The sequence below is a fragment of the Dioszegia hungarica genome, assembly GCF_025882075.1.
Source record: "Dioszegia hungarica strain PDD-24b-2 chromosome Unknown MKK02contig_2, whole genome shotgun sequence".
NCBI classification, from domain to species: domain Eukaryota; kingdom Fungi; phylum Basidiomycota; class Tremellomycetes; order Tremellales; family Bulleribasidiaceae; genus Dioszegia; species Dioszegia hungarica.
Genome location: NW_026515766.1, coordinates 649,274 through 669,656, shown reverse-complemented (window position 1 = coordinate 669,656; position 20,383 = coordinate 649,274). Strand labels below are relative to the sequence as shown.

Genomic DNA, 20,383 nt, shown 5'->3' with positions numbered 1-20,383 from the left:
TGGTGAGAAAGCTGGAGAGGAAAATGCCTCGATGGAGGGTGCGGGAGAATGACCGGTCAGCCATCTCCTATATAAGTGAGCCCTACAACGGTATCCCGACCCCAGATCCATCAAAGGGGCTGGATATACCAGGGCCATCACGTGAAACAGCATGAAACGGGTGATTAGCCGATTACCCCTTGAAGTGTTGTGCTCCCTTTGAGCCTGTCAGCACGTTTCAGGGTTCCCTTCTCATTGTTTTGAGGTTCTGATGTGCATTCTCTCCTTTTGAAGCTTGCTTTGAGGGTTATCGTTCCTTGACGAAGGGGCTGGGGTCCGCTGTCAGCTGAACAACCGGACTTGAAGGCGAGCCATTTCCCCTAGAGAGTGGTTAGCATGTTTGCTTAGCAGGTCAATCCGGCTATATATGACCTCTGATGAGGCACGGGGCGCCGTCAGTGCCTTGTTTGAAGACCGTTGAGAGCGGGGCGAGGTTGAAGATAGATCGGCTAATACGGTCGGTCCGAGGACCGAGGGTCGCGGGCGGGACGCATCAACCTCTTGTTTTCCGTCATCTACATCAGTGCCCACTACTGCATGTGAGCTGGAGGTCTTGCGGCCTACAGATCGTCATACTTGGTGATGATGACATGCCATGCCGGAAGACGACTGCGGTCGCACTTCGGCACTCCTCGCCACCACGCGAGGCTTGACGTGCTTCTGTGGTGGGCAATTGAGCAGTTGGACAAACCAACATTGGCTTACTCATGTCAGCTGTGATACAGCTGCTGGGTTATCCTACGGACCGCGTCAAAGCCAAGGGGCAGAGTTGAAAGGCGAAGCTTGCGACCCGCTGCGATAAGGATTCCCTCATCCGTGTGATCGAGATCCGTCCCACATTCCTCCGTGCGGCACTCCGTCGGAAGCAAAGCCAAAGCTTAAAATCTCTCCTTGGGGAATGGGGAGGGACTGGACCGAGTAAGACCGATAAGCCAGCCTCGGCGACCACCCATTTCGAGTCTATGTAGCTTTGTCTCGTACTGTCCCCATTGCAGCTCGTCTCGCTCCCGTCTTCATCTCACCTGCACACCTAGACACTCCTCACCATTCCGCCCAGACTCGCTCAGCTTGGCGGGAACAGCGTCCTCGACCTGATCTTGCGGATCAAGTGCACGCACCTCCACCTCCCCGCTCGTCCTCAGGCACAGCCTCATCTCGGGCGAGCTAGGCCCATCTCCGGATTGATTGCCCGCCCCGCCTTTCGCCCAGACCATACCGCTTGGTCGTCAGGCTCGTCGTCCACATCAAGGTCTGCACGGGCAGCGCGGAACTCCGTCAATCGAACTTCACCTCGACCGCACGCACGCCACATCTCTACAACTAGCCATACCCTCGAGCCGGATAACGAGATGGCGCACTCGCACTCACACACGGAGCCACAGGCGCAGCTCCAGCGACCGGGACATCAGGTCCTGGATCAGTTCCCGCAGCTGCAGGAGCTGATGGCTGCGAATGAGAAGTGGGCGGGGGAGATCAAGGCAAGGGAGCCAGAGTTGCTCGAGACGTTGTCGAAAGGACAAGTGAGTTGGATGACTGCCTCGCGGGCATCTCGGGACAGCTGAGTAAGCGATGTAGCTATCGAGCTGTCGTTGAGGTGCTGGATAGGAGCAGATGCTGATAGCCTAGGCTCCCAAGATCCTCTGGATTGGCTGTGCCGACTCTCGAGTCCCGGAGAGCGTCATTTTGGCTCGGAACCCCGGAGAGGTGTTCGTTCTGGTGAGCTGCTCTCTTCACACTCTCACTTAGGATCAAGAGGACATAGCTGACAGATCAGCGAAACGTCGCCAACCAGTTCCGGCCAGATGATGATTCTGCCAACGGTCTGCTCGAGTATGCCGTCGGTCCGGTCGGCGTTGAACACGGTATGTCGCTCTTCTCCTGCCTTCTCACCTATCATCTATTCCATCTACTGGTGAAAGGCCCCGCTGACCCTCAGTTATCGTCTGCGGCCATTCGGGCTGCGGCGGCTGCGTTGTCGCCCACGGTCTCCCCAATCCCAAATTCGAAGAGAACGACACCTCGGATACACCCCTTATGCGGTTCATCGAACCCATCGTGACCCTCCGCCACAGCCTCGAGGGCACGTGTACCGTCGATAAGCTGATAGAGGAGAACGTCAAGGTCGGAGTGCGGAACGTGGTGGCTAGCGAGGCTATGCGGAATAGTTGGGCGAGGGCGGGGAGAGGGGAGGGCAAGAAGGTGTGGGTGCATGGATGGGTGAGTGACAACTTCGGGGTCAGACGCGTTCGAGGGGATTGAGCGGGCTAAGGGAGACTGTAGCCATTAGCCAGATGGATGGGAGCTGATCTTCAGGTTTACGACATCAAGTCGGGTCGCCTGCGCGATCTGGGTATCTCGGTCGGTCCTCCCGAGCACGAATAGATAGTGCTGGTGCCATAGATTCAGTAAGGGGGTTGGGGGTTGATTCATAGCAGGAGAAGGCGGCAGTAAGTAGCACTCAAGAAGTACATTCGGATAAGCAGGGCTTTGGAGGGAGGAGATTATCGTGAAGACTGGAGAAGTCAATACTATGAGTTCTAGTAGAGTAAATCAGAGTATGCAAGCACCACGGAGCACACTTAGCTACGCCTCAAGGGCACCTGTTCTGTCTCTGGCAGCTCGCATGCATCTCGACTCAAGCAGTATGCATTAAGCGTCGGAGGTATAGCAAGGTATGACGCGACTGATATGTCTAACGCCACCGGGCGTGGACCCTTGACTTTGTTGATTTCACGGGCCAAAGGCAGGGCGGTGTCAACTCCTGAATCAGTCGTCTAGCCTCTATCATTCTTCATTCTTTCAAGCTACTTCCTATACACTACATTCATTCAGCTTGACCCGCCTCTTGCCTCTGCCGGGTACTGCGCCGCTATACTCTCCTCGCCCAAGCAGCTTTTCATGATTCAGAAATAACGACGACTCGCCCTTTCTCGACGTGTTCCTTCCCTTCCCTCACCCTACAAACGCTCGGTCGCGTGCAGGTCGACTTCACCGCTTGTAACACTTCATACCCATCTCTCCGACGCCGACACGATGGTCAACATCCCTTCGTCCAACAAGATCCATGCCTTACCTGGTTAGCTTTACCCGTGCTGGTCGCACCAGTCGCGTCACCTGAGCTACCGAAACGGGTCCAAGCTGACCTGCAGTACTGGTCAATTATCACCTCCCGTCCTCTTCATCCTGCTTCACTGCGCTCTTCCCCGCGCCGCAGCAGGTCTACGTGCATGTCAAGGCGGCGTCCAAGGTCAAGGATGGGGAGGATGAGACGTGGGGTTCTATCCCGCTCAAGGCTGTAGTCCAAGGCGTGATGCTCGCTAGGTACGCGTCTCTACTTCGGCATTTGGGGGACTAGCTGACTCTCAGTCCCGAACTACACCCTTTCGACTCCTCCACACCCGACAGATCTCTCTACGTCCTGGATGCGCGCGAAACTTTTCTGCGCAGACAGCGAAACGCCAACATCCCATTACATCTCCGCTCGGACCGCGCCTCTTCGCCCGCGTGTGGTTCCTCGCCACCGCCTCCCGGCTCGGCGTCGGCGGAAGTGTGGTCCGGAAAGGGCCTTGTTAGCTGGGCATTGGCGGAGCCGGGACAGGGGAAGAACCTCATTACCGGCAGACTCATCCAGTCTATGGAGTTTGCGGCGGTTGGCGCGGCGCAGGTGGAAGGGATGGACGCGCTGGAGGCGCTGATGATCGCGGATGGAGAGGGATGTTGGGGATTAGAGGTGAACATTTCGATGAGGCCGCAAGGGGGACCGATGACGGGTCCATTGGGTGGTCAGGGCGCGAGGGCGGGGACGCCGGTGCCTATGGGAAACAGAGGGGACAGGGAGGCGTCCGTCCTTTCTGAAGTCCCATTCCAGGTCAAGCGGGAGATGACGCCGAGTCAGACCGTCCAGCCAACACTCGTGCGCGCTTCAACGTCGACGCGTATCCTTTCGCGACCTACGGTCCCCCACACCCACTCTGCGCCTGCTCAACCCAGCTCCACCCCCGCCGCGTCTTCCTCCTCCCGCAAGACCCGCGTCGCAAGCAGCAGCGGCAGCAAGAAGCGGAAAGCCACAGCGGCAGATGACCGCGCGCTCGCCAATATCAGCACCAACTCCTCGGCTGACAGTATCCACCGCGCGGTCAGGGACGACTCGCACGATCCTAAATTCATGATCCCCTCTATCCCCGCCGCGATCTACAACAACCCCTCCAGTCTGACCAAGGACCAGGTGAACCGGCTCCTCGCATCCCCGGCGTTCCTGGATCTGTTGGAAAAAACGGCGGGGCAGCCGATTGTGGATGCTGCCACGAAAAAGGAGCAGCAGATTGCGACGGCGACGGCGGCCAAGAGGGTGAAGCACGATCATGGGGATGAGTGTGGGACTGGGGAGAACAAGTGTTATAATTGTGGGAGGACGAAGAGCAGTGTTTGGAGGAGTAGGACGATGGAGGATGGGTCGGCGGTCAGGGTGTGCAATGGTGAGTCAGAGGAATTGCGATTGGCGGATTTGGCTGACGTGCCAGCGTGCGGGCTTTACTGGAACCAGAGGAAAGAGATGCGTCCGCCTGCACTCTGGTCCGCGGTCGACGACGATGTTACGGAGCGACCACGGTCGACAAACCCCAAACCCATTATACCCCGCAACCCCCCTATCCACCTCACCGCCCGCGCCGCCGCCGCTGCTGGCAAGGGAAAAGCAGGGTCTGCTAGCTCCAGCACTGCCACGTTCAAGCGCACCCTCTCAGCCGTCGTCGAGGAGGATGCGAAACGCATTGCCTCGCGTCGACCATCCTCCACTACCCCGGCAGTCCGGTCGAACCTCAATCCCGCTCGCAACGCCCCCGCCCCCGCACCCGCTACCTCTCCCGCCCAGAGCACGCGCGCAAAGACTATGCGTAACGCCAGCTGGAAGAATCCGCAGGGGAACCAAGTCGCTTCGTCCCCTGGCGGATGGGTCAACCCGGATGCTCGCGCTGTTACCGCCAGCGAGGCGTTCGAGCCTGTTGCCAGCTCGGCCGCTCAGCCCGCATCGGGCAGCAGAGGCTTCAATACCCAGAGCGGGATCCAGTCGCTCCAGCTCCCGCAGTCGGAAGACCAGTTCCAGATTGCTGGGAATTGGGACACGGATCATTCGACCCTATTTGACTTTGAGGCGTTCGAGCAGCGGAATGACAAGGCCGAGGGCTCTCACCATGGGCACCAGCAGCCACTTCGGCGGTCACCACGGAAACACATCCCTCGGTCCCATGGTCACGGCCACGGTCATGCTCCGTCAGATACCGACCCCCTCTCTGGCTTCTACCCTACTTCCACTGCCCCCGGACCCTCATCCCCTCGGTCCAACTTTGACTTTTCCGCCCTCCCGCCCTCATCGCCGCCCTTCATACCCGGTGCGGCCAACTACCACGTCCTCGGCCCCCATGCCAACGCGCAAGGCGGGGGAATCGCCAGCCTCCTCATGTCCAGCCCGGACTTTTCGCCATCATCCCTCTTCGGACCGAGTCCGACCGACAGTAATGGCGTGCCCGTGCGCTTGACGCCAGAGAAGAATAAGAGCGGGCTCCGGAACAGCTTTACGCCGATCCAGGAGGGACGGGAAGGCAGCGATAGTGCCGCCGCTTCGGAATCGGGCGTGGGCGTCGTTGGACTTGGCGTAGGCATGGAGGGGCTGGATGCGCCATTTAGTTTCGGAGCAGACACGCAGCAGGTGCCAGAGGGAGAAGTGTCGATGGAGGATATCACCAAGGCGCTTAATGAGAGCGGGATGGACCAGGCGGCGTGGGACGAGCTGTACGCGATGATGAACGAGGTGATTCCGCAGGAAGGGGAGGTGTTTGGGATGCCTCCCTTGCAGCCTTTGGAGGGGCAGGGGCAGGCGCAAAAAGGACAGGTGGGAGGTGGGGATGGGTTGGATCTGGGCGCGGGGGAGGACTGGGCGGCGCTCTTCAACTTCAGCCAGGAGTAGGGTGCGTCTCAGGGGGATGGGGCCAGACGGAGGAGCTTGATCACAGAGGGGACAGGCGGAGGTATTGGATGGAGCGGTGCACACGGACCCAAGCGGGCATATGCGAGAGGTGGCGGGTACAAGGGAGAGTGTGAGGGAGTTCTTTTGGGCTGTAAGCAGGTTGTGTCTTGTAGCTATAGAATAGCATTGCTTCACGAGTAGATTAGAGTACGTAGATCATCATGCCCCGAATATGACCCCCCATGCACTTTCGACTTTATGATTATCGCGAGAGCGTGCTACAGGCAGCTGGGATGACCAGGAAGCCTCGATGGCCTCTGGCAGACATGGCCTGACGGCAGGCGAATGAGGTCGGAGGCATATCTAATCAGTAGCATGCCGTAATGACCCTTCTTCGGCCGAATACAAATGGCGTGCTGAGCTAGCGGCGGTAAAAAATCCTCCATTCTTCTTTTACCTTCACCTCTTATCAATCATCTATACTTCCCGACTTACTCATACACTTCTACACGACAAGATGGCCTGCGAGAACTGTGCCTGTGGCTCTCAATCCACTGGTACTGCCGTGCCTCTCAAGCGCGGCCCGAAAGCCGCCACCGCTTCGGGGGACGTTTGGTCTCTCCAGGCCCCCTCCGGCTCGGCCAGCGCGCGGTCGGCCTCCCCGAGTCGCCCCGCTGAGCGCGAGGAGCAGCTCCAGGAGATCTTGGGCGACGTTCAGCCCCTCGCGAAGAAGTGCGGCGCGGACGAGAGGGAGGGGCATCAGTGTTGTAAGGATTTGAAGGGGGAGGATGAGCGTAGATTGATCAGTCCGGAGATTGTGCGGGATGTGTGAGTTTAGATGCAAGGGAAAGAGGGTTTGCGGGGCTGAGTGCTGATGATCTAGGATCATCGGCCTGTCGGACGGGTTGACGGTGCCCTTTGCGCTTACGGCTGGGCTGTCGAGCCTTGGGTCCAGCAAGCTGGTCGTCACTGGTGGATTGGCTGAGCTTTGCGCTGGAGCCATCAGTATGGGTCTTGGCGGATATCGTGAGCTACCATGTTCCCCGCATGCGGTATGCTGGGCGTAGCTGACATCTCAGTCGCCTCCCAAGCTGAGCTCGACCACTTCCACTACCTCCGCCGTCAAACCCAAGCCCGAGTCCTCCGTTCCTGCTCTGGCGAAATGGAGCGGGAAGTCCACTCCATCCTCGGTCCCTTGGGCGTCAAAGAGACCCTCTCGCGTCTCGTCGCAGAGGACCTCCGGGGCGTGGAGGATCAGCTCTACATTGGCGGTGCGGCCGATTATGGATCTGCGACGGAGGGGGTCATGCGTGCGAGGGAAGGAAGCGGGAGCTCGAGCGGCAAGAAGGAGAAGAGAGGGTGGTTTGGGTGGAAGAAGGTCACTGGGGCAGAAGAGAGGGAGAGTTTGTTGGAGCAGGCAGGGGAGGGGGAGAAGGGGGATGAAGATATGGGTTTGACGGCGTTCCTTCTCAAGTTTGGGGAGGGGATGGGTGAGCTTTCCATTTCGGATGTGGTTATTCTGGAAAGAGCTAACTCGGACAGAGGAAGTCCCGCCGTCCAGACTGTACATATCCGCCCTGACTATCGGTCTCTCCTACTTCCTCGGCGGCCTCATCCCGCTCATTCCCTACATGGCGAATGTGACCGCTCAGACCGGCCTCATCATCTCGAGCTGCGTCACCGGCGTCGTGCTCTTCATCTTTGGCGCCTTCAAGACGTACTTCACGTAGGTCTATGCCGCTACTAGGCCAGTGCGAGGGGAGATTGAGCACAAGCTGACGTTATAGCGGCGCACAAGGCGGCTTTGGCGGGTACCTATACGGAGCGACTTCGACGATGTTTGTGGGTGGTCTGGCGGCAGCAGCGGCGTTTCTGCTTGTCAAATTGTTGGATGTGCGAGAGTGATGACCTGAGGACCCAAACAGAAGTGGGCGGATGGGCGGATGGGGCTAAAGTGTCCGAGAAGAAGACAGTCGATCTGGGTTTTACGATTTTATAGATGTGCGGGTGAAGATATCAATTCCTTGGCTATGAGTCTCGTGGAGCTACCTCCTCTGGCACTGCAGACCCCCAGCGAGGGAAGCAGGAGCCTCGATAGAGTGCAGCCGCTCTGCTGATGGCAGCAAGAGGCAGCAAGCTAGCAAGACGAGCTTTACGTACAGTTTGCCCAGCGAGATTTCGTGCTTGATTTCTTGCGAAAGCGCGTACGCTCCCTCGCACCAATACATTGTCTGGACCAGCTATCCATATCATGCCACCCTCGGAGGCTGGCCAATTGACCGCACTAGTAAGCGATACGATACAGTCCTTGGACGTCGAATGTGAGCTGATGTGTCGAGGTGCGTGCGAAAGACCAGACGGCCGAAGTCAAATTAGAAGTCAACTCGTCCACGACCCTCGGAGAGCTGCTAAGGTAGAACTGGAGGCAGGGTACAGAGAATGCGGTCGAAGGGTAGGTAATTCTCCCGTCCGACGTCAGTTTTCTCCGCCGCCGCTCGGGTCGATGGCTGGAATCCCTGGATCTCTTCCACCTGCACCAAAATACCTTAAGTAATAGGCTGATACGCTAGTTTCCTTGTCGACCTTACCGTCGTCGCCAAAGCCGCCCAGCCACCCGTAGCATCAGCGGCTCAAAGGGCCGAAGCCTCGGTACCAGCGGCCTCTACTGCGAGGAAGATTTCTGCAAAAGCGTCGGCGGAACCCTCGAAGCGCTCTTCCGCGATAGATGAACTTCTGGGCAGCAAGGTCAGCCATCTGCGATGAGACGTGAAGTCCACCCGAGGCTGGCTTGACACTGACGAGCAGATTCCTCCACCATGGTCTATGTATACCGCTGGAGGGCTCAGAGTACACTGAGCACCAGCATCGCGAGGGCTGTGAAGAGGCCCCGAAACTGCTCGTGTCAAGGGCATCAGGCGTGAGTCTGCTTCGCCTCGCACAATCTGACTATGAGCTGATTTGACAGGAGCCTGTTTTGACTGTTCGAGATCTGGGCATGAAGGATGGGGACATGATCGATATGGGATTCACTCGTAAGCTTCTTCCGAAGCAACTGGTAGTCTGAGCATGGCTAGGCCTTTCGCTGACTGGTCAGGCTGCAAGTGCTAGACATGCACACATGTGCTCACCACCGTCGAGCACACCTGGAAAGGCGATCGGGTGCGCCCATCAAGATTCAATGAGATTGTTTGCTCCAACTTCAAGAACCTATGCCGTCGCCCACAGTTTCGCAGTCAGCATACTGATGATGACTATCCGAAGCCATCAAATGGTATATGATGTACATCCTTGACTTCTCATGGGCTCGCTCGTTTGCGGCAGTAGGCGTACGTAGACCGCTCACGCACATCAGAAAATGGTGTTGTTCAGAAGTTCCACCCTGAACCCCACAGGGTTGTTCCCAGGCCCGACGCCGCACGTCCCGCCACAGAGCTCGGCATACACTTGGGCTGATATCCCCATCAGCAGCTGCGCGCAAGGCGAAGCCGCGTCCATGAGAGCGACCTACCAGAGAAGTCGATCCTGTTCTTTGCTTTGCAGTCGCCACACCCCTCATACGCAAAGAGCGGGCCATCTTTGAAGATGATCTCCTTGCCGTCCGGTCCAAAGACCTTGGCTCTGATCTGTTAGCGAGCGCCGAGCCGAGGGGCTGAAATCCGCGATGCTTTATAGGTGGCCATGGAAGACACTTACTCTTTCCCGCAGAAAGTCCTGTCGGACCAGGTCAGGAGTTCCTTGGGAATCGCTAATGTCATCAGTATCGCCCTCCGCCCCTCAGCATGACCCGCAGACTAGTCGGGTTCGGCACCTCGATCAGCTTACCAATCATCCGGTTGGAGTTGATGCTCGCGTAAGTCTCGCCTTCTTTAGCGCAGGCAGGGATGGCCGGGTTCGTCTTGCTGTAAATCGGGTCGTTCCAAGTCGCCACCTCACGGCGGTTAGCAGCGCAGATTCCCCCGACCCCAATCGGGGTGGTGTCATACCAGCTACCATGTCAGTTTGCTGCCCCGCATACTTATTTAAGACATGATGTACTAGGTAGCTTCCACGTTGGTGAAGGTCAGACCGGCGACCTGCTGGCTGACAGCGAGGATCGCAGCGGCGACCAGGAGAGAGTACTGCTGAGCGTGCATTGGGCGGGTGAGTTTGGCGGCAACAGGTATTGAATAGTCGATAATCCCAAGCGTGATCTGACGGGCAGAAAGGCTCGCTACAAGTAGACAAGGGTGAGAATGCCCATCGGCCCCGTGTATCGACTCCTCGGAGAGATGGTCAAAGGAGGCGCATCTCTTACTCGTCTGGGTGTCGCCGATGGGCTAGCTCCGTGCCTCACCTTTGTTTGAGACACGGAGAGCTGCCCCTTGACGGTCCTGCTGCATGTCAGCAACAGCGATATCAAACGAGTAGCGTAAACCCCGCATAAGAGAATAGACAGGGTCTGCCTGAGAGGGCGGCAGGTCGACCTGAAGCTTTAAGACACGTCAGAGCATGCTACAGGCAGTAGTTTATTTCAGAGGCTTTGGACGGCCGCCCCAGGACTCAGTCGCATATTCGTGCTCGATCCCGTGATGTGCTCTCTAGGAAGTCCGTATGTTTAGCAAGGAAGTCAGTATCTTTAGCAAGTCTCATCATCAGCGTCCTCGTAAACGCTCGTCCGTAATGTGTCTATGTAAGTATATATGTGGGTTCCACCTCCTCCCCCGCCTAACCAAGATCCAGCGCCCAAGCTGGACCCATCGCCCCTCTCCCTCCAGACCCCTCGATCTAGCAATCACGCATCACGCGCCCACTATGACCGCTCAACCAACTCCTCAATCTCCACCTTGGCCTCCATCGCCTCCGGACTATCCTCTTTCAGATCATCAGCGGGTTTTGTCGGTGGTGCAGCTGCCGGTGCCGGTGCCGGTGCTGGGGCAGCTTTAGGCTCTTCCGCCTTTGGTGGTGCTGGTGCCGCAGCTGGTGGAGCCTCTGCCTTTGGTGGTTCTGCTGCTGCTACCGGAGCGGCCTGACCGTGCTTCTTCGGTAATGTGAAGTCCTGCTCATGAGCCCGTGAATCTTACCCTGAATGCATGGTCGGCTGGGGAACTCACCATCTTGCCGTTATCCCTATCGGGCGAAACCAGCCGGGCGTACTCGAGATACAGTAGGAACATGTATGACTGCATGTCCTCTCTCCTCCATGCTGTTCATGTCAGCTCTGCCTCCTACACACCGTTTGAGAGTCGAGCGTGGTCAAGTGAGCTGAGCACTCACTCCTCTCGACCCAACATTGACTGTTCAGCGCTATTCGCCGAGCGACCTCATCGTGCGCGCCCTTGCCGGAAGGTGTACCGCGGAAGCTAGAGTGTGAGCTCTCGCTCTTGGTACGGACCAGATCAGTTAGCTCACAAAGCCATGATAGAGTACAAGTCCGAGTAGTCCATCTTTGACGGGACGTAGGCGTACCACTCAGGCAGGGACTGAGTATCTGACGGGTCAGCTTGGACATCACAGCACTCTCGAAGCCGGAAAGAAGCTCACTCCATTCTGGGAAGACTGATGATTTGATGACGACACTGAAGTGCGTCAGCTGATGTTCTCGGTATGATCCCCAGTCCGAGAGTCAGGCAACTCACTTGTTGCTGGCCATCAACCTCGGGAAACGGGAGGACCAAGCATTCCCATCCGTCTACCTCGTCAGCCCCTCCCCATCCCAGCTTGCCCCCGCAAACCGAACCGCTTAACACTCACGTCAAACACAAACTTGTACTCGTTACTCTTCTCACTCGCATCCTTCTCCGCCCACTCAATCTCCTTATTCATCTCATCACACGTCCCGTCGTCCCAATCGCACTGCCAACTGCCCCCTGCCAGCTTCATGTCCATGTAGAAATCACCGAGCTGTTTCATGGGGTATCGGCCCAACTCGGTTTCGCCGGTATTGCCGATAGCGGACAGTACTTCCTGGTTGGCGCTCGTACGATCGTTGGCGAGGAAGTGGAGGCGTTCGCGGTGAGATTGACGCCATTTGGCTCCAGAGTTCTTGTTGTGGTTGAGACCGGTGGCGAGGCCGCGCTGGAAGTCAGCTCAAACTTTCGTCATTATAGCCAACGCGAAAGGACTAGCTCACCCAGTAGACCTTTCCAATCTTCTTGCTCCAGTCCGGGTCAAACCCGACGTCATCGCGGCGCCCATCTCGGCCGATAGGGGTGACGGGGATATCGCCATTCAGAGACGTCTTGGACGGGACAAGAATGGGGTAGAGCTTGGTGTGTGGTTTTGGGTGCATGTTTTCGTCGTGTGCTTCGAGGAGCATACCGTGGTTCTCCATGTACTGACAGTATCAGCTAGCTTCCCAGGATGAGCGAGGGGTGAACGACAGCTGATTACGTACCGAAGGATGTTGGCAGATATCCATAGCGGCCGCATGACGCGAGATGAAGGTATCGGTCTCGGCTGCAAAGTCAGCTCTGGATTCCGCAGAAGGCATGAAAGCAGCTAAGCTTACGGAGCTCCTTCACGCCCTTGACAAGTGGACTGTCAGGTGCGCAAGCACGCTCCCAGATCTGCTCGAATCGGTCGTCCTCGTTTGGGTGGTTGGAGACTGACTAGTCAGCTTGCCCGCGTCGCCCGGAGAGGTGTAACGAGAGAAGCTTACCCTTTCCTGCCTTGGCGGCATTGACGAGCTCCTGCTGCCTCGCATAGTCCAGTAACATCGTTGGCTGATCATGGATTGTGAAAGTCGCCCTGAGGTGTAAGCTTCTACGCCAGCGACGAGGCTGATGGGGGGATAAGCTCACCTGAAACTGGGAAGCAAATCCAAGAACGGCTCCATCAGGTTGATCTGACTATCCGCTCTGGGCCGACTAGCCCACCATGTATCGCGCGAGTAGTTGTCGTTCCATTCCAGCTCGACCTTGCCGTCGTGCACGATGAGGGTGAATGTTTCGGGGATAGTCTCGGTCTCGACCAGGCGGTCCTGGAGGGTCTTGATGGGGAGGCCGTAGAACGGGAGGAGGGACGTCATGATACTGCCATGTCAGCTGACTTTCTGACCCCTACAATGGAGGTGAAGGCTAAACTCACGCATCGTATTCGTCCGGTAAGAGCACATGAACCGAGCTTGCAAAGTGCCACCACTTGTCAAACCCTTTTGGCGGATTCCGATTCCACTTTTTGATATACTTTTCCGTCGCCTCTTCGATCGTCTGACTCTGACTGCTCATCTTATGCTTCCACTTTTCCTCGCCCGCTTTGAGCAACGCCAAGATCGGGTGGCTCGTCCCTTCCGGTCTTGTGCCATTCCCACTTCCCCCCTCGCTTCCTGGCTTGGCACGCACGACACCCGCCGATACTTCTTCGAGTACGAGCCACTCTGCGCGCCGTTTCTCCTCGGCCGACAAGGCGTCATAGGGCGACAAGAAGAGACACTGGCCGTCCTCGTCGAATTCGGCCGGTCGGTCGATCACAGCTTCGGAATCCCATATGGATGGAAGCCATTTTCCGGTGGAGAAATAGGAGGGTTCGTCTGAGGAGGATGAGGGGAGAGAGGAGGGGGCGAAGAGGTTGAGGAAGAGGACGAGGATGGCGGCGGAGAGGGCGAGGAAGACGAAGCGACGGGGGAGGGGGAGCTTGAAGGGTGAGGGAAAGGGGAAAGCCATCGTGGGCAGGGCCCTAGGCAGTGGAGGTCAGAGATCGGCGATGGCTCTCGCCGTGGGAGTGAAGGTCGGTCGGGTCGATAGTCGAGCTCGAGCTCACGGAAGGGCCGCGAGCAAAGCTAGCGAAGTCAAGCGTGTCGAGGTGAGAATTACGGCAAAAGAGAGCGCGTACTCTTGTGATCTCCTTATCGCCGGGACAGAGATGAGCGCCGAGCACAGTAGTCCAGCGAGTAACCTGTTCACTGCTGTTCCTGTGAGCCCTTTGACTGGAAGGGAGGGGGAGAGGGTGACCAGAAAGGGGGTTATTAGAAAAGCGATGCGAGAAGCGAAAGCCAACGCGGTGAACGGTTCGTGCATGCATGCATGACTTTTACCCCTGGAAGCGTTTCACGTTACGTAAAGAAGTCCGCCACCCAACTCTTATACACCTTCAATTCGACCTGCAACTCTCTCCTCCTCTTGACATACATCTACCTGAGAAGACTATAACAGACGCTGGCTGTTCGGACGGTAGTACAAATAGAAGCTCTCGAGTACACTCTACTACTTCATCAGAATGGCCGCAAAGCCCCCAACACTGCGTTTCTGCGGAGAATGGTGAGCTCCTCCCTCTCCGACATTTCCAGGATCACAAGCTGATTCATAAGCAATAACCTCCTCTATCCCAAAGTACGTCGAGAACCGACCCACAGTCTCCCAGCTGACAGATCCATCGGGCTTGGCCGCCGAGTACACAGCTGACCCCTCCAGTCCGACAACAACTCCAAAGTCCTCCTCTATTCCTGCCGGAATTGTCTCTACTCCGAGAACGCCGTTGTGAACCCCCAAGAAGATGCCGCTTGCGTCTATAGGAATGATTTGCTGACGAGGGAGAGGTGCGCTGACTGTACCTGTCCTTGTCGGATTCCAGCGAGCTGTTGATGCTGATCAATCAGAGAACAAGCGGGCCAGACGAAGGATCTCGAGACGGATCCGACATTACTGCGGTCTACTGCAGTTGTGTGTCCTGTGTGTGAGGGCGCTGAGTGAGTTGAAAGCTGTGCGGGAGATCTGAGAGGCGGTAGCTGATGCCAAAGGTCCGTGGTGTATCAGGACCAAGCGCGGCGGTTGACGACCAACATGACGCTCTTTTACGTCTGTATCAACTGTAAAAGCCTGTTCCGAGATCCGAACGTCAAGACAAGATGAGGCGGGAGCTCGGGAGTCTGGCAGAGCGGGCAGGCGAAGAGGTGGAACTGGCGGGAGGCGTTCGCGAACTGCTGGCCACCAAAAATGATCGTTGTGATCACAGGAGGGAACGGCGCTGGGCGATTGAAGGGGAGGTAGCTGGAGTGACGGCTGGCCTAGTGTCTCTGACACTAGCCGCTCGACGAATATAGGAGAATTGTGACCTGTTGTAGTATAGACCAGTAGATAACATGCAAAAGTCATATCTGTACAACGACAATCTATATACCTCGAGTACACGGTTCCAGCGCGACCCTACCGCTTCCTCTCGGCCTTCCACTTGAACGCCTTACCCTCCCACCGCCTCGTCTCCCCATTCTTATCCTCCTTGGCATTCGGATCCTCCACCCAGCCATGCTGCTTGACCTTGCGCGCGCCTCCTTTCCCCATGAGCCCTTTGGTCTGTTCCAGCCGTGCTTCGGCTTGACGAAGGAGGCGGAGTCGGGCGAGGTGGGCTGAGAGGGAGGTTAAGAGGTCTAGGCGGGTTTGCTGGGGTGTCAGCGAGGGCCCATGTGGGGGTTAGTACGTGCGCGTGTGGCGATGGAGTCGCAGAGTGGGGGACAGACATCACTGTTGGCGGGGATACTCACTCTTGATTCCTCTGCCATCTCCTCTGGTGTCTGGACAGGCTTCGTGACAGGCTCGACGGTCGGCTTCTTCCGTTTCCCCTTGGAGACGACCGTCTCCCACCCGAGATCCACCTCTTCCGTCTCTGCTTCTTCTACCGCAGAGGCTAATGGGGCCTCCTCGTACTCGTCGACTGTCCCATCAGCTTCTCCACCTTCAGAATTACTTCCGGATCGAACAGCTCACACGCTTCTCTTCCATCCGCAAAGACCACATGACCACCCTGTACCGCCTTTGCCTTGCCCTTCCCTTTCCGTCCGCTCCCCGACCCGCTCGCTTGAGGATTAATCACCACCCCCATCTCCGCCAGCTTCTCCACCTCTGCCAGCTCCATCGCAGCAGACCATTCCCCCTCCGACGCCGCCGGCGCAGTCACCTCCAGCTCCTGCCTCATCTTCGCCACCCTCTAAACTCATCAGCTTCCCACGCTCCTATAATGCGCTAGACTCACCTTCTCATCCTGCGATATCTGTACCCTGACCCATCCCAAATCCTGGCTCTTCAACACCTTGACCACATCCACTCCCAACGCCTCATTGCCCCTATCCCCAATCTCCACCCCGCCCTTCGTTTGCGCCTTGACCATCCCAAAGTAGAATTCATCCTTATTTCTGAATGCCGCCTTTTCCTTGAGTTTCTTGAGGCGGTCCTGCTTCGAGTGGTAGTCGCGCGCTCGAAGAACATAGTCTTTGTGCTTCTCGAGCATACCGAGCCGTTGCCGATTGGCGGGCTGGGAACGCTCTTTGTGGTTTCGCCGAGCCATCGCGTCTGGGTGTCAGCGAGATTTCGATCCAGAGGAGATCGGCAATGCTCACTCTTCATTGATGAGGCAACCATGTTGGGCTGGAGAGATGCTTTACTATAGCAGAAGGTGGTATTGCAAGGCAGAGTCGCATAGTGGACCTCTCTCTGTTGACTTTTGTCAAGCGATTCCGAGGCGGCCCCTGCCGCCGACCGCCAAAGAGCTAATATTAAGCTTATCCAAGGATTGCGTCAGTTTAATCTATTTATCCCACCGCCATCAGTCGCGATCCCGGCCGAGATCCAACTCTTTAAGCTACTCTTTACCATAAGTGACATCTACTGTCTATAGCTCACTCAAAACAAGGCCTGCAATGGCCACACGGTACGGCCTCGGCCTGGGAAGGGCACTGGAGTGTCGGCTCCCAGCAGTGCTAGTCTCAAGGAGCACAGAAGCGGGACCGTCATTCCGCCCAGCTCGGTCTTTCGTGACTGTCTCTGTCGTCCCCACTCGGCATGCCCGCTTGTTCCCTTCGACGCGGAGACATCAAGGCCTGGTCCCGCCATTGCATGTCGGCCTCGGTATCCGCTTCAACTCGGCTACGTCCCGCCCGCCACCGTCCGAACCCCCAGATCGACCCCCTCAGCCCCAAACCCCAAAATCTCCTTCGTCCACCACCCCCGCCGAATCCGACACCCCCGCACCCGTATCTACCTCACAACCCCCATCACCCTCCACGTCCATATCTACCCCCCCACCGTCATCTTCCGCCGTCACTCCATCCTCGTCGTCCAAGAGCAAGCTCGAAAAGACGCCGGATACCGCCTCGCTTCTCCGTCTCCTGGCGCTCGCCAAGCCCCAATGGCCCCTGCTCGCGTCAGGTGTGGTCTTCCTCACTGTCTCTACAGGTGTCAACCTCGGTATCCCATGGGCCATCGGGCGGATCATTGATTTCTTCGCTCCGGGAAGCGAGGCGACGATGCTATTTGGTCTGCCGCTGGAACAAGCTACGATGGCACTGGCGGTCATACTGTTCGTTGGGGCTTTGGCAAACTCGGGACGGAGCATATGTTTGAGATTAGCAGGACAGCGGACCGTCATGCGTATCAGGTGAGTCCTTTTCTTCATGGCCTGCGCTGATTCCAGAAACCAAACCTACGCAAAGTACCTCGCCATGCCCCCTTCACACATCGAGACCGCCGGCGTCGGCGACGCTTTATCCCGCCTCGGACAAGATACATCCATCGTCGGCCAGTCCCTCTCTGAGAACCTGGGTGAAGGCCTCAAGGCCGTCCTTGGCGCCGCGGCGGGCTGCGTCGCCATGTACCTCATCTCCCCCACCCTCACACTCGTCATGCTATTCATCATACCGCCCATCTCGATCGGGTCATACTTTTATGGACGCTTCATCCGGGGACTGTCCCTCCGCACGCAAGAGGCCATGGGGAACATGTCGAAACTCGCCGAAGAGCGATTATCGGCCCATCGGACCGTCACGGCCAGCAACACCCAGCCGGCCGAGGAGGCGCTGTACGCTGGCCGCGTGGGGAAGGTGTATGGTCTGCAAAAGAAGGAGACATTTGCGAATGGGATATTCCAGGGTGCAAATGAGGTCGCGGGGGATTTGGGCATGATTGGGCTGTTGATCTATGGGGGTGTTTTGGTGAGAAGGGGAGAAATTTCGGTGGGGGACATGACGAGTCTCTTCATCTACGTCAACTGGATCGAGTGGTCCCTGAATAGTAAGTCCGGAGTGAGACGGGGAGCTGACGATCAGCTCTCGCTGGATTCTTTACGGGTCTGATGAAGGGTGTTGGAGCTTCTCAGCGGATTATCAGCCTCCACGCTCTGCAGTCGCCCATCAAGCTCGGGACGGGGTTGCCTGTGACGGAGCCGAAAGCTGGGACGATTGAGCTTCGGGATGTCAGCTTTGCGTACCCCTCCCGGCCGGACGCAAAGGTACTGGACGGCCTGAATCTGCGGATCGAAAAGGGAGAATGTGTAGCTCTGGTGTAAGCTGCGTCATACTCCTGCCAGTGACACCAGCTGACGTAGCAGCGGCGGCTCCGGATCTGGTAAATCCTCCATCCAACTCCTCCTTCTCCGTTTCTACGACCCCACATTCGGCACCGTCCTCCTAGACGACCAAGACATCCGGTCCTACATCCCCGAATCCTGGCGATCACGTATCGGTGTCGTACCCCAAGACCCCATCCTATTCGGCGGCACCATCCACGAAAACATCGCCTACGGCCACCCCAACGCATCACGCGAGGAAGTCAAGCGCGCGGCCGAGGTGGCGCATTGTGACTTTATCGAGGGGATGCCGGAGGGGTACGACACGGTCATTACTAAGGCAGCGATGAGTGGGGGTCAGCGCCAGAGAATTGCGATTGCAAGGGCGTTGGTTGGGAATCCGAGTGTGTTGTTGATGGATGAGGCGACGAGTGCGCTGGATTCAGAGTCGGAACGGGCTGTAAGTCTTTCGCTGAGGCGGTAGCATGAGCTGATTGTTAGGTTAACAAGGCGCTGGATAATCTGTTTGACGATTCCGAAATTACGGTTATTCTGATTGCGCACCGGCTATCGTCTATCGCCCAAGCGGACCGCGTGGTCTTGCTCGACGGAGGCAAGGTCGTCGAGGACGGTTCATACGGCGAGCTCCTGTCCCGCCGGGATGGCAAGTTCAGGCGAATGATCGATGGGCAACTCAGCAAGATTGGGGCGCCGGCGGAACCGCAGGACGGGGACGAGCACAAGCAGAAGAAGGAGGAGCATGAGCATGAGCACGAGCATCAGGCGGCAGTGGTGGCTCGGTCGTCCAAGGCCAAGTCGATATCGGCCAGTCCTAGTCCTTTCAGCTCTGCTGGGGCTCGGCGCGGCGCACATACCGCAGCGGCAGCTATGAGCCGGCCTTTCTTCTCTGCTCATACAGCACCGAGGGAGCGGGTCTCGACAGTCTACGGCGCCGCTACGATCGACGCCCCTCCTTTTCCTGACCTCGACCTACCCGCTCCTGGTCCCCCCTCGGCCACGCTCGAATCGTACAAGCCCAACCCACCTCTCACTCTCCGGCGGCGCATCGGGCTCTACTCGCAACTCTCCAAGCGCAATCTGTCAATCCTCATGACCCTCACAGCGACCACCGGACTCGCCTTATCCCCACTCCCCCTGTCCGTCCCCCTCCTCCTGAACCTCTCAGTCGGCACCTTCCTCGTCTCTGCCGCCGCCAACACATTCAACCAAATCCTCGAAGCTCCCCTCGACGCCCAAACTCCCCGTACCCGCGTCCGCCCCCTCGTCGCACGCCGAATCTCCCCCTTCCACGCCGCTGTCTTCGGGGCGGTATGCACCCTCCTCGGCGGCCTGGTCTTATGGCACGGCTGCAACCCCACCACCGCCGCTTTGGGCTTGGGCAACCTCGTCCTCTACGCCGCCATCTACACGCCCATGAAGCGCTTCAGCGTCTCGAACACCTGGATCGGAGCCGTCGTGGGCGGCATCACCCCCCTCATGGGATGGACGGCTACCGGCGGATCACTCTGGCCGACCTCTTCCCAACCTCTCCAAATCCACTACCCCTCTTCCCCGCTCTCGACAAGCCCCAACCCCCTCGTCCCCGCCACCCTTTTCGCCCTGCTCTTCTCATGGCAATTCCCACACTTTAACGCCCTCTCACACCTCATCCGCCCGTACTACGCCTTATCAGGCTACCCGATGCTCTCCGTCCTCTCCCCCCGCCTCAACGCGTTGGTATCGCTCCGCCACGCGGTGCTGCTCGTGCCATTCACGGCGGTCCTTGCGCCCGCATCAGGCGCGGTGGATTGGAGCTTTGGTCTGACGACGTTGATTCCGAATGTGCTTTTTGTGAAGAGTGCGTGGGCGTTTTATAAGGATGTAGGGGAGAAGACGGCGAAAAAGTGCTTTTTTGTCAGTCTGTGGTATTTGCCAGTGGTGATGGGGTTGATGGTGGTACATAAGGGCGTTGGGGGGTGGTTGGCGAGGAGGAAGGAAGAGGGGGAGGGGGAGGTCGTGGGAGGGAAGAAGGTGGATCTGAGATGAATGTGGGGAGGAGAGACGTTGATCAATCTGTATTTCTAGACATATCTACTTTGGGCACCTCGCATGGATCGTATCATCGCTCACGGC

At 57.7% G+C, this 20,383-nt stretch overlaps 9 protein-coding genes across 9 annotated transcripts; 6 read left to right on the top strand and 3 right to left on the bottom strand.

Moving 5' to 3' along the window:
- Window positions 1-1,388: 1,388 nt before the first annotated feature.
- Window positions 1,389-2,421, top strand: MKK02DRAFT_39618 (carbonic anhydrase; the record flags this gene model as incomplete). Its single annotated transcript, XM_053090688.1, has 5 exons — window positions 1,389-1,559; window positions 1,666-1,755; window positions 1,814-1,901; window positions 1,976-2,256; window positions 2,353-2,421. 5 exons carry the CDS (start codon window positions 1,389-1,391, stop codon window positions 2,419-2,421), a joined length of 699 nt encoding a protein of 232 aa, XP_052949097.1.
- A 651-nt stretch (window positions 2,422-3,072) lies between these two features.
- On the top strand, window positions 3,073-6,001 carry MKK02DRAFT_39617 (uncharacterized protein; the record flags this gene model as incomplete). The annotated part of the gene is made up of 4 exons (XM_053090687.1): window positions 3,073-3,115; window positions 3,189-3,360; window positions 3,406-4,514; window positions 4,560-6,001. 4 exons carry the CDS (start codon window positions 3,073-3,075, stop codon window positions 5,999-6,001), a joined length of 2,766 nt encoding a protein of 921 aa, XP_052949096.1.
- A 517-nt stretch (window positions 6,002-6,518) lies between these two features.
- Window positions 6,519-7,906, top strand: MKK02DRAFT_39616 (VIT family-domain-containing protein; the record flags this gene model as incomplete). Its single annotated transcript, XM_053090686.1, has 5 exons — window positions 6,519-6,829; window positions 6,885-7,027; window positions 7,081-7,491; window positions 7,544-7,727; window positions 7,789-7,906. The coding sequence occupies 5 exons, from the start codon at window positions 6,519-6,521 to the stop codon at window positions 7,904-7,906; spliced, it is 1,167 nt and encodes a 388-aa protein (XP_052949095.1).
- A 1,443-nt stretch (window positions 7,907-9,349) lies between these two features.
- Window positions 9,350-10,134, bottom strand: MKK02DRAFT_39614 (uncharacterized protein; the record flags this gene model as incomplete). Its single annotated transcript, XM_053090685.1, has 5 exons — window positions 9,350-9,450; window positions 9,510-9,619; window positions 9,695-9,746; window positions 9,824-9,987; window positions 10,037-10,134. The coding sequence occupies 5 exons, from the start codon at window positions 10,132-10,134 to the stop codon at window positions 9,350-9,352; spliced, it is 525 nt and encodes a 174-aa protein (XP_052949094.1).
- A 906-nt stretch (window positions 10,135-11,040) lies between these two features.
- MKK02DRAFT_19183 (Cap3p) lies at window positions 11,041-13,641 on the bottom strand (the record flags this gene model as incomplete). Its single annotated transcript, XM_053086050.1, has 12 exons — window positions 11,041-11,183; window positions 11,255-11,340; window positions 11,390-11,468; window positions 11,522-11,556; window positions 11,617-11,669; window positions 11,732-12,055; window positions 12,111-12,314; window positions 12,375-12,436; window positions 12,489-12,584; window positions 12,639-12,727; window positions 12,781-13,011; window positions 13,067-13,641. The coding sequence occupies 12 exons, from the start codon at window positions 13,639-13,641 to the stop codon at window positions 11,041-11,043; spliced, it is 1,977 nt and encodes a 658-aa protein (XP_052949093.1).
- Window positions 13,642-14,194: 553 nt separating this feature from the next.
- MKK02DRAFT_39612 (uncharacterized protein) lies at window positions 14,195-14,826 on the top strand (the record flags this gene model as incomplete). The annotated part of the gene is made up of 5 exons (XM_053090684.1): window positions 14,195-14,235; window positions 14,286-14,307; window positions 14,389-14,513; window positions 14,574-14,663; window positions 14,715-14,826. The coding sequence occupies 5 exons, from the start codon at window positions 14,195-14,197 to the stop codon at window positions 14,824-14,826; spliced, it is 390 nt and encodes a 129-aa protein (XP_052949092.1).
- A 294-nt stretch (window positions 14,827-15,120) lies between these two features.
- MKK02DRAFT_39611 (small-subunit processome) lies at window positions 15,121-16,329 on the bottom strand (the record flags this gene model as incomplete). The annotated part of the gene is made up of 5 exons (XM_053090683.1): window positions 15,121-15,354; window positions 15,456-15,625; window positions 15,679-15,898; window positions 15,944-16,260; window positions 16,308-16,329. 5 exons carry the CDS (start codon window positions 16,327-16,329, stop codon window positions 15,121-15,123), a joined length of 963 nt encoding a protein of 320 aa, XP_052949091.1.
- Window positions 16,330-16,607: 278 nt separating this feature from the next.
- MKK02DRAFT_19057 (putative ATP-binding cassette, sub-family b, member 10, mitochondrial precursor) lies at window positions 16,608-19,027 on the top strand (the record flags this gene model as incomplete). Its single annotated transcript, XM_053086037.1, has 5 exons — window positions 16,608-17,344; window positions 17,381-17,976; window positions 18,012-18,246; window positions 18,293-18,710; window positions 18,752-19,027. Coding segments are annotated over 5 exons (2,262 nt in total), but the record flags the coding sequence as incomplete, so codon positions are not given.
- A 111-nt stretch (window positions 19,028-19,138) lies between these two features.
- Window positions 19,139-20,296, top strand: MKK02DRAFT_19557 (UbiA prenyltransferase family-domain-containing protein; the record flags this gene model as incomplete). Its single annotated transcript, XM_053086110.1, has 1 exon — window positions 19,139-20,296. The coding sequence occupies one exon, from the start codon at window positions 19,139-19,141 to the stop codon at window positions 20,294-20,296; it is 1,158 nt and encodes a 385-aa protein (XP_052949089.1).
- Between the last annotated feature and the right edge of the window lie 87 nt (window positions 20,297-20,383).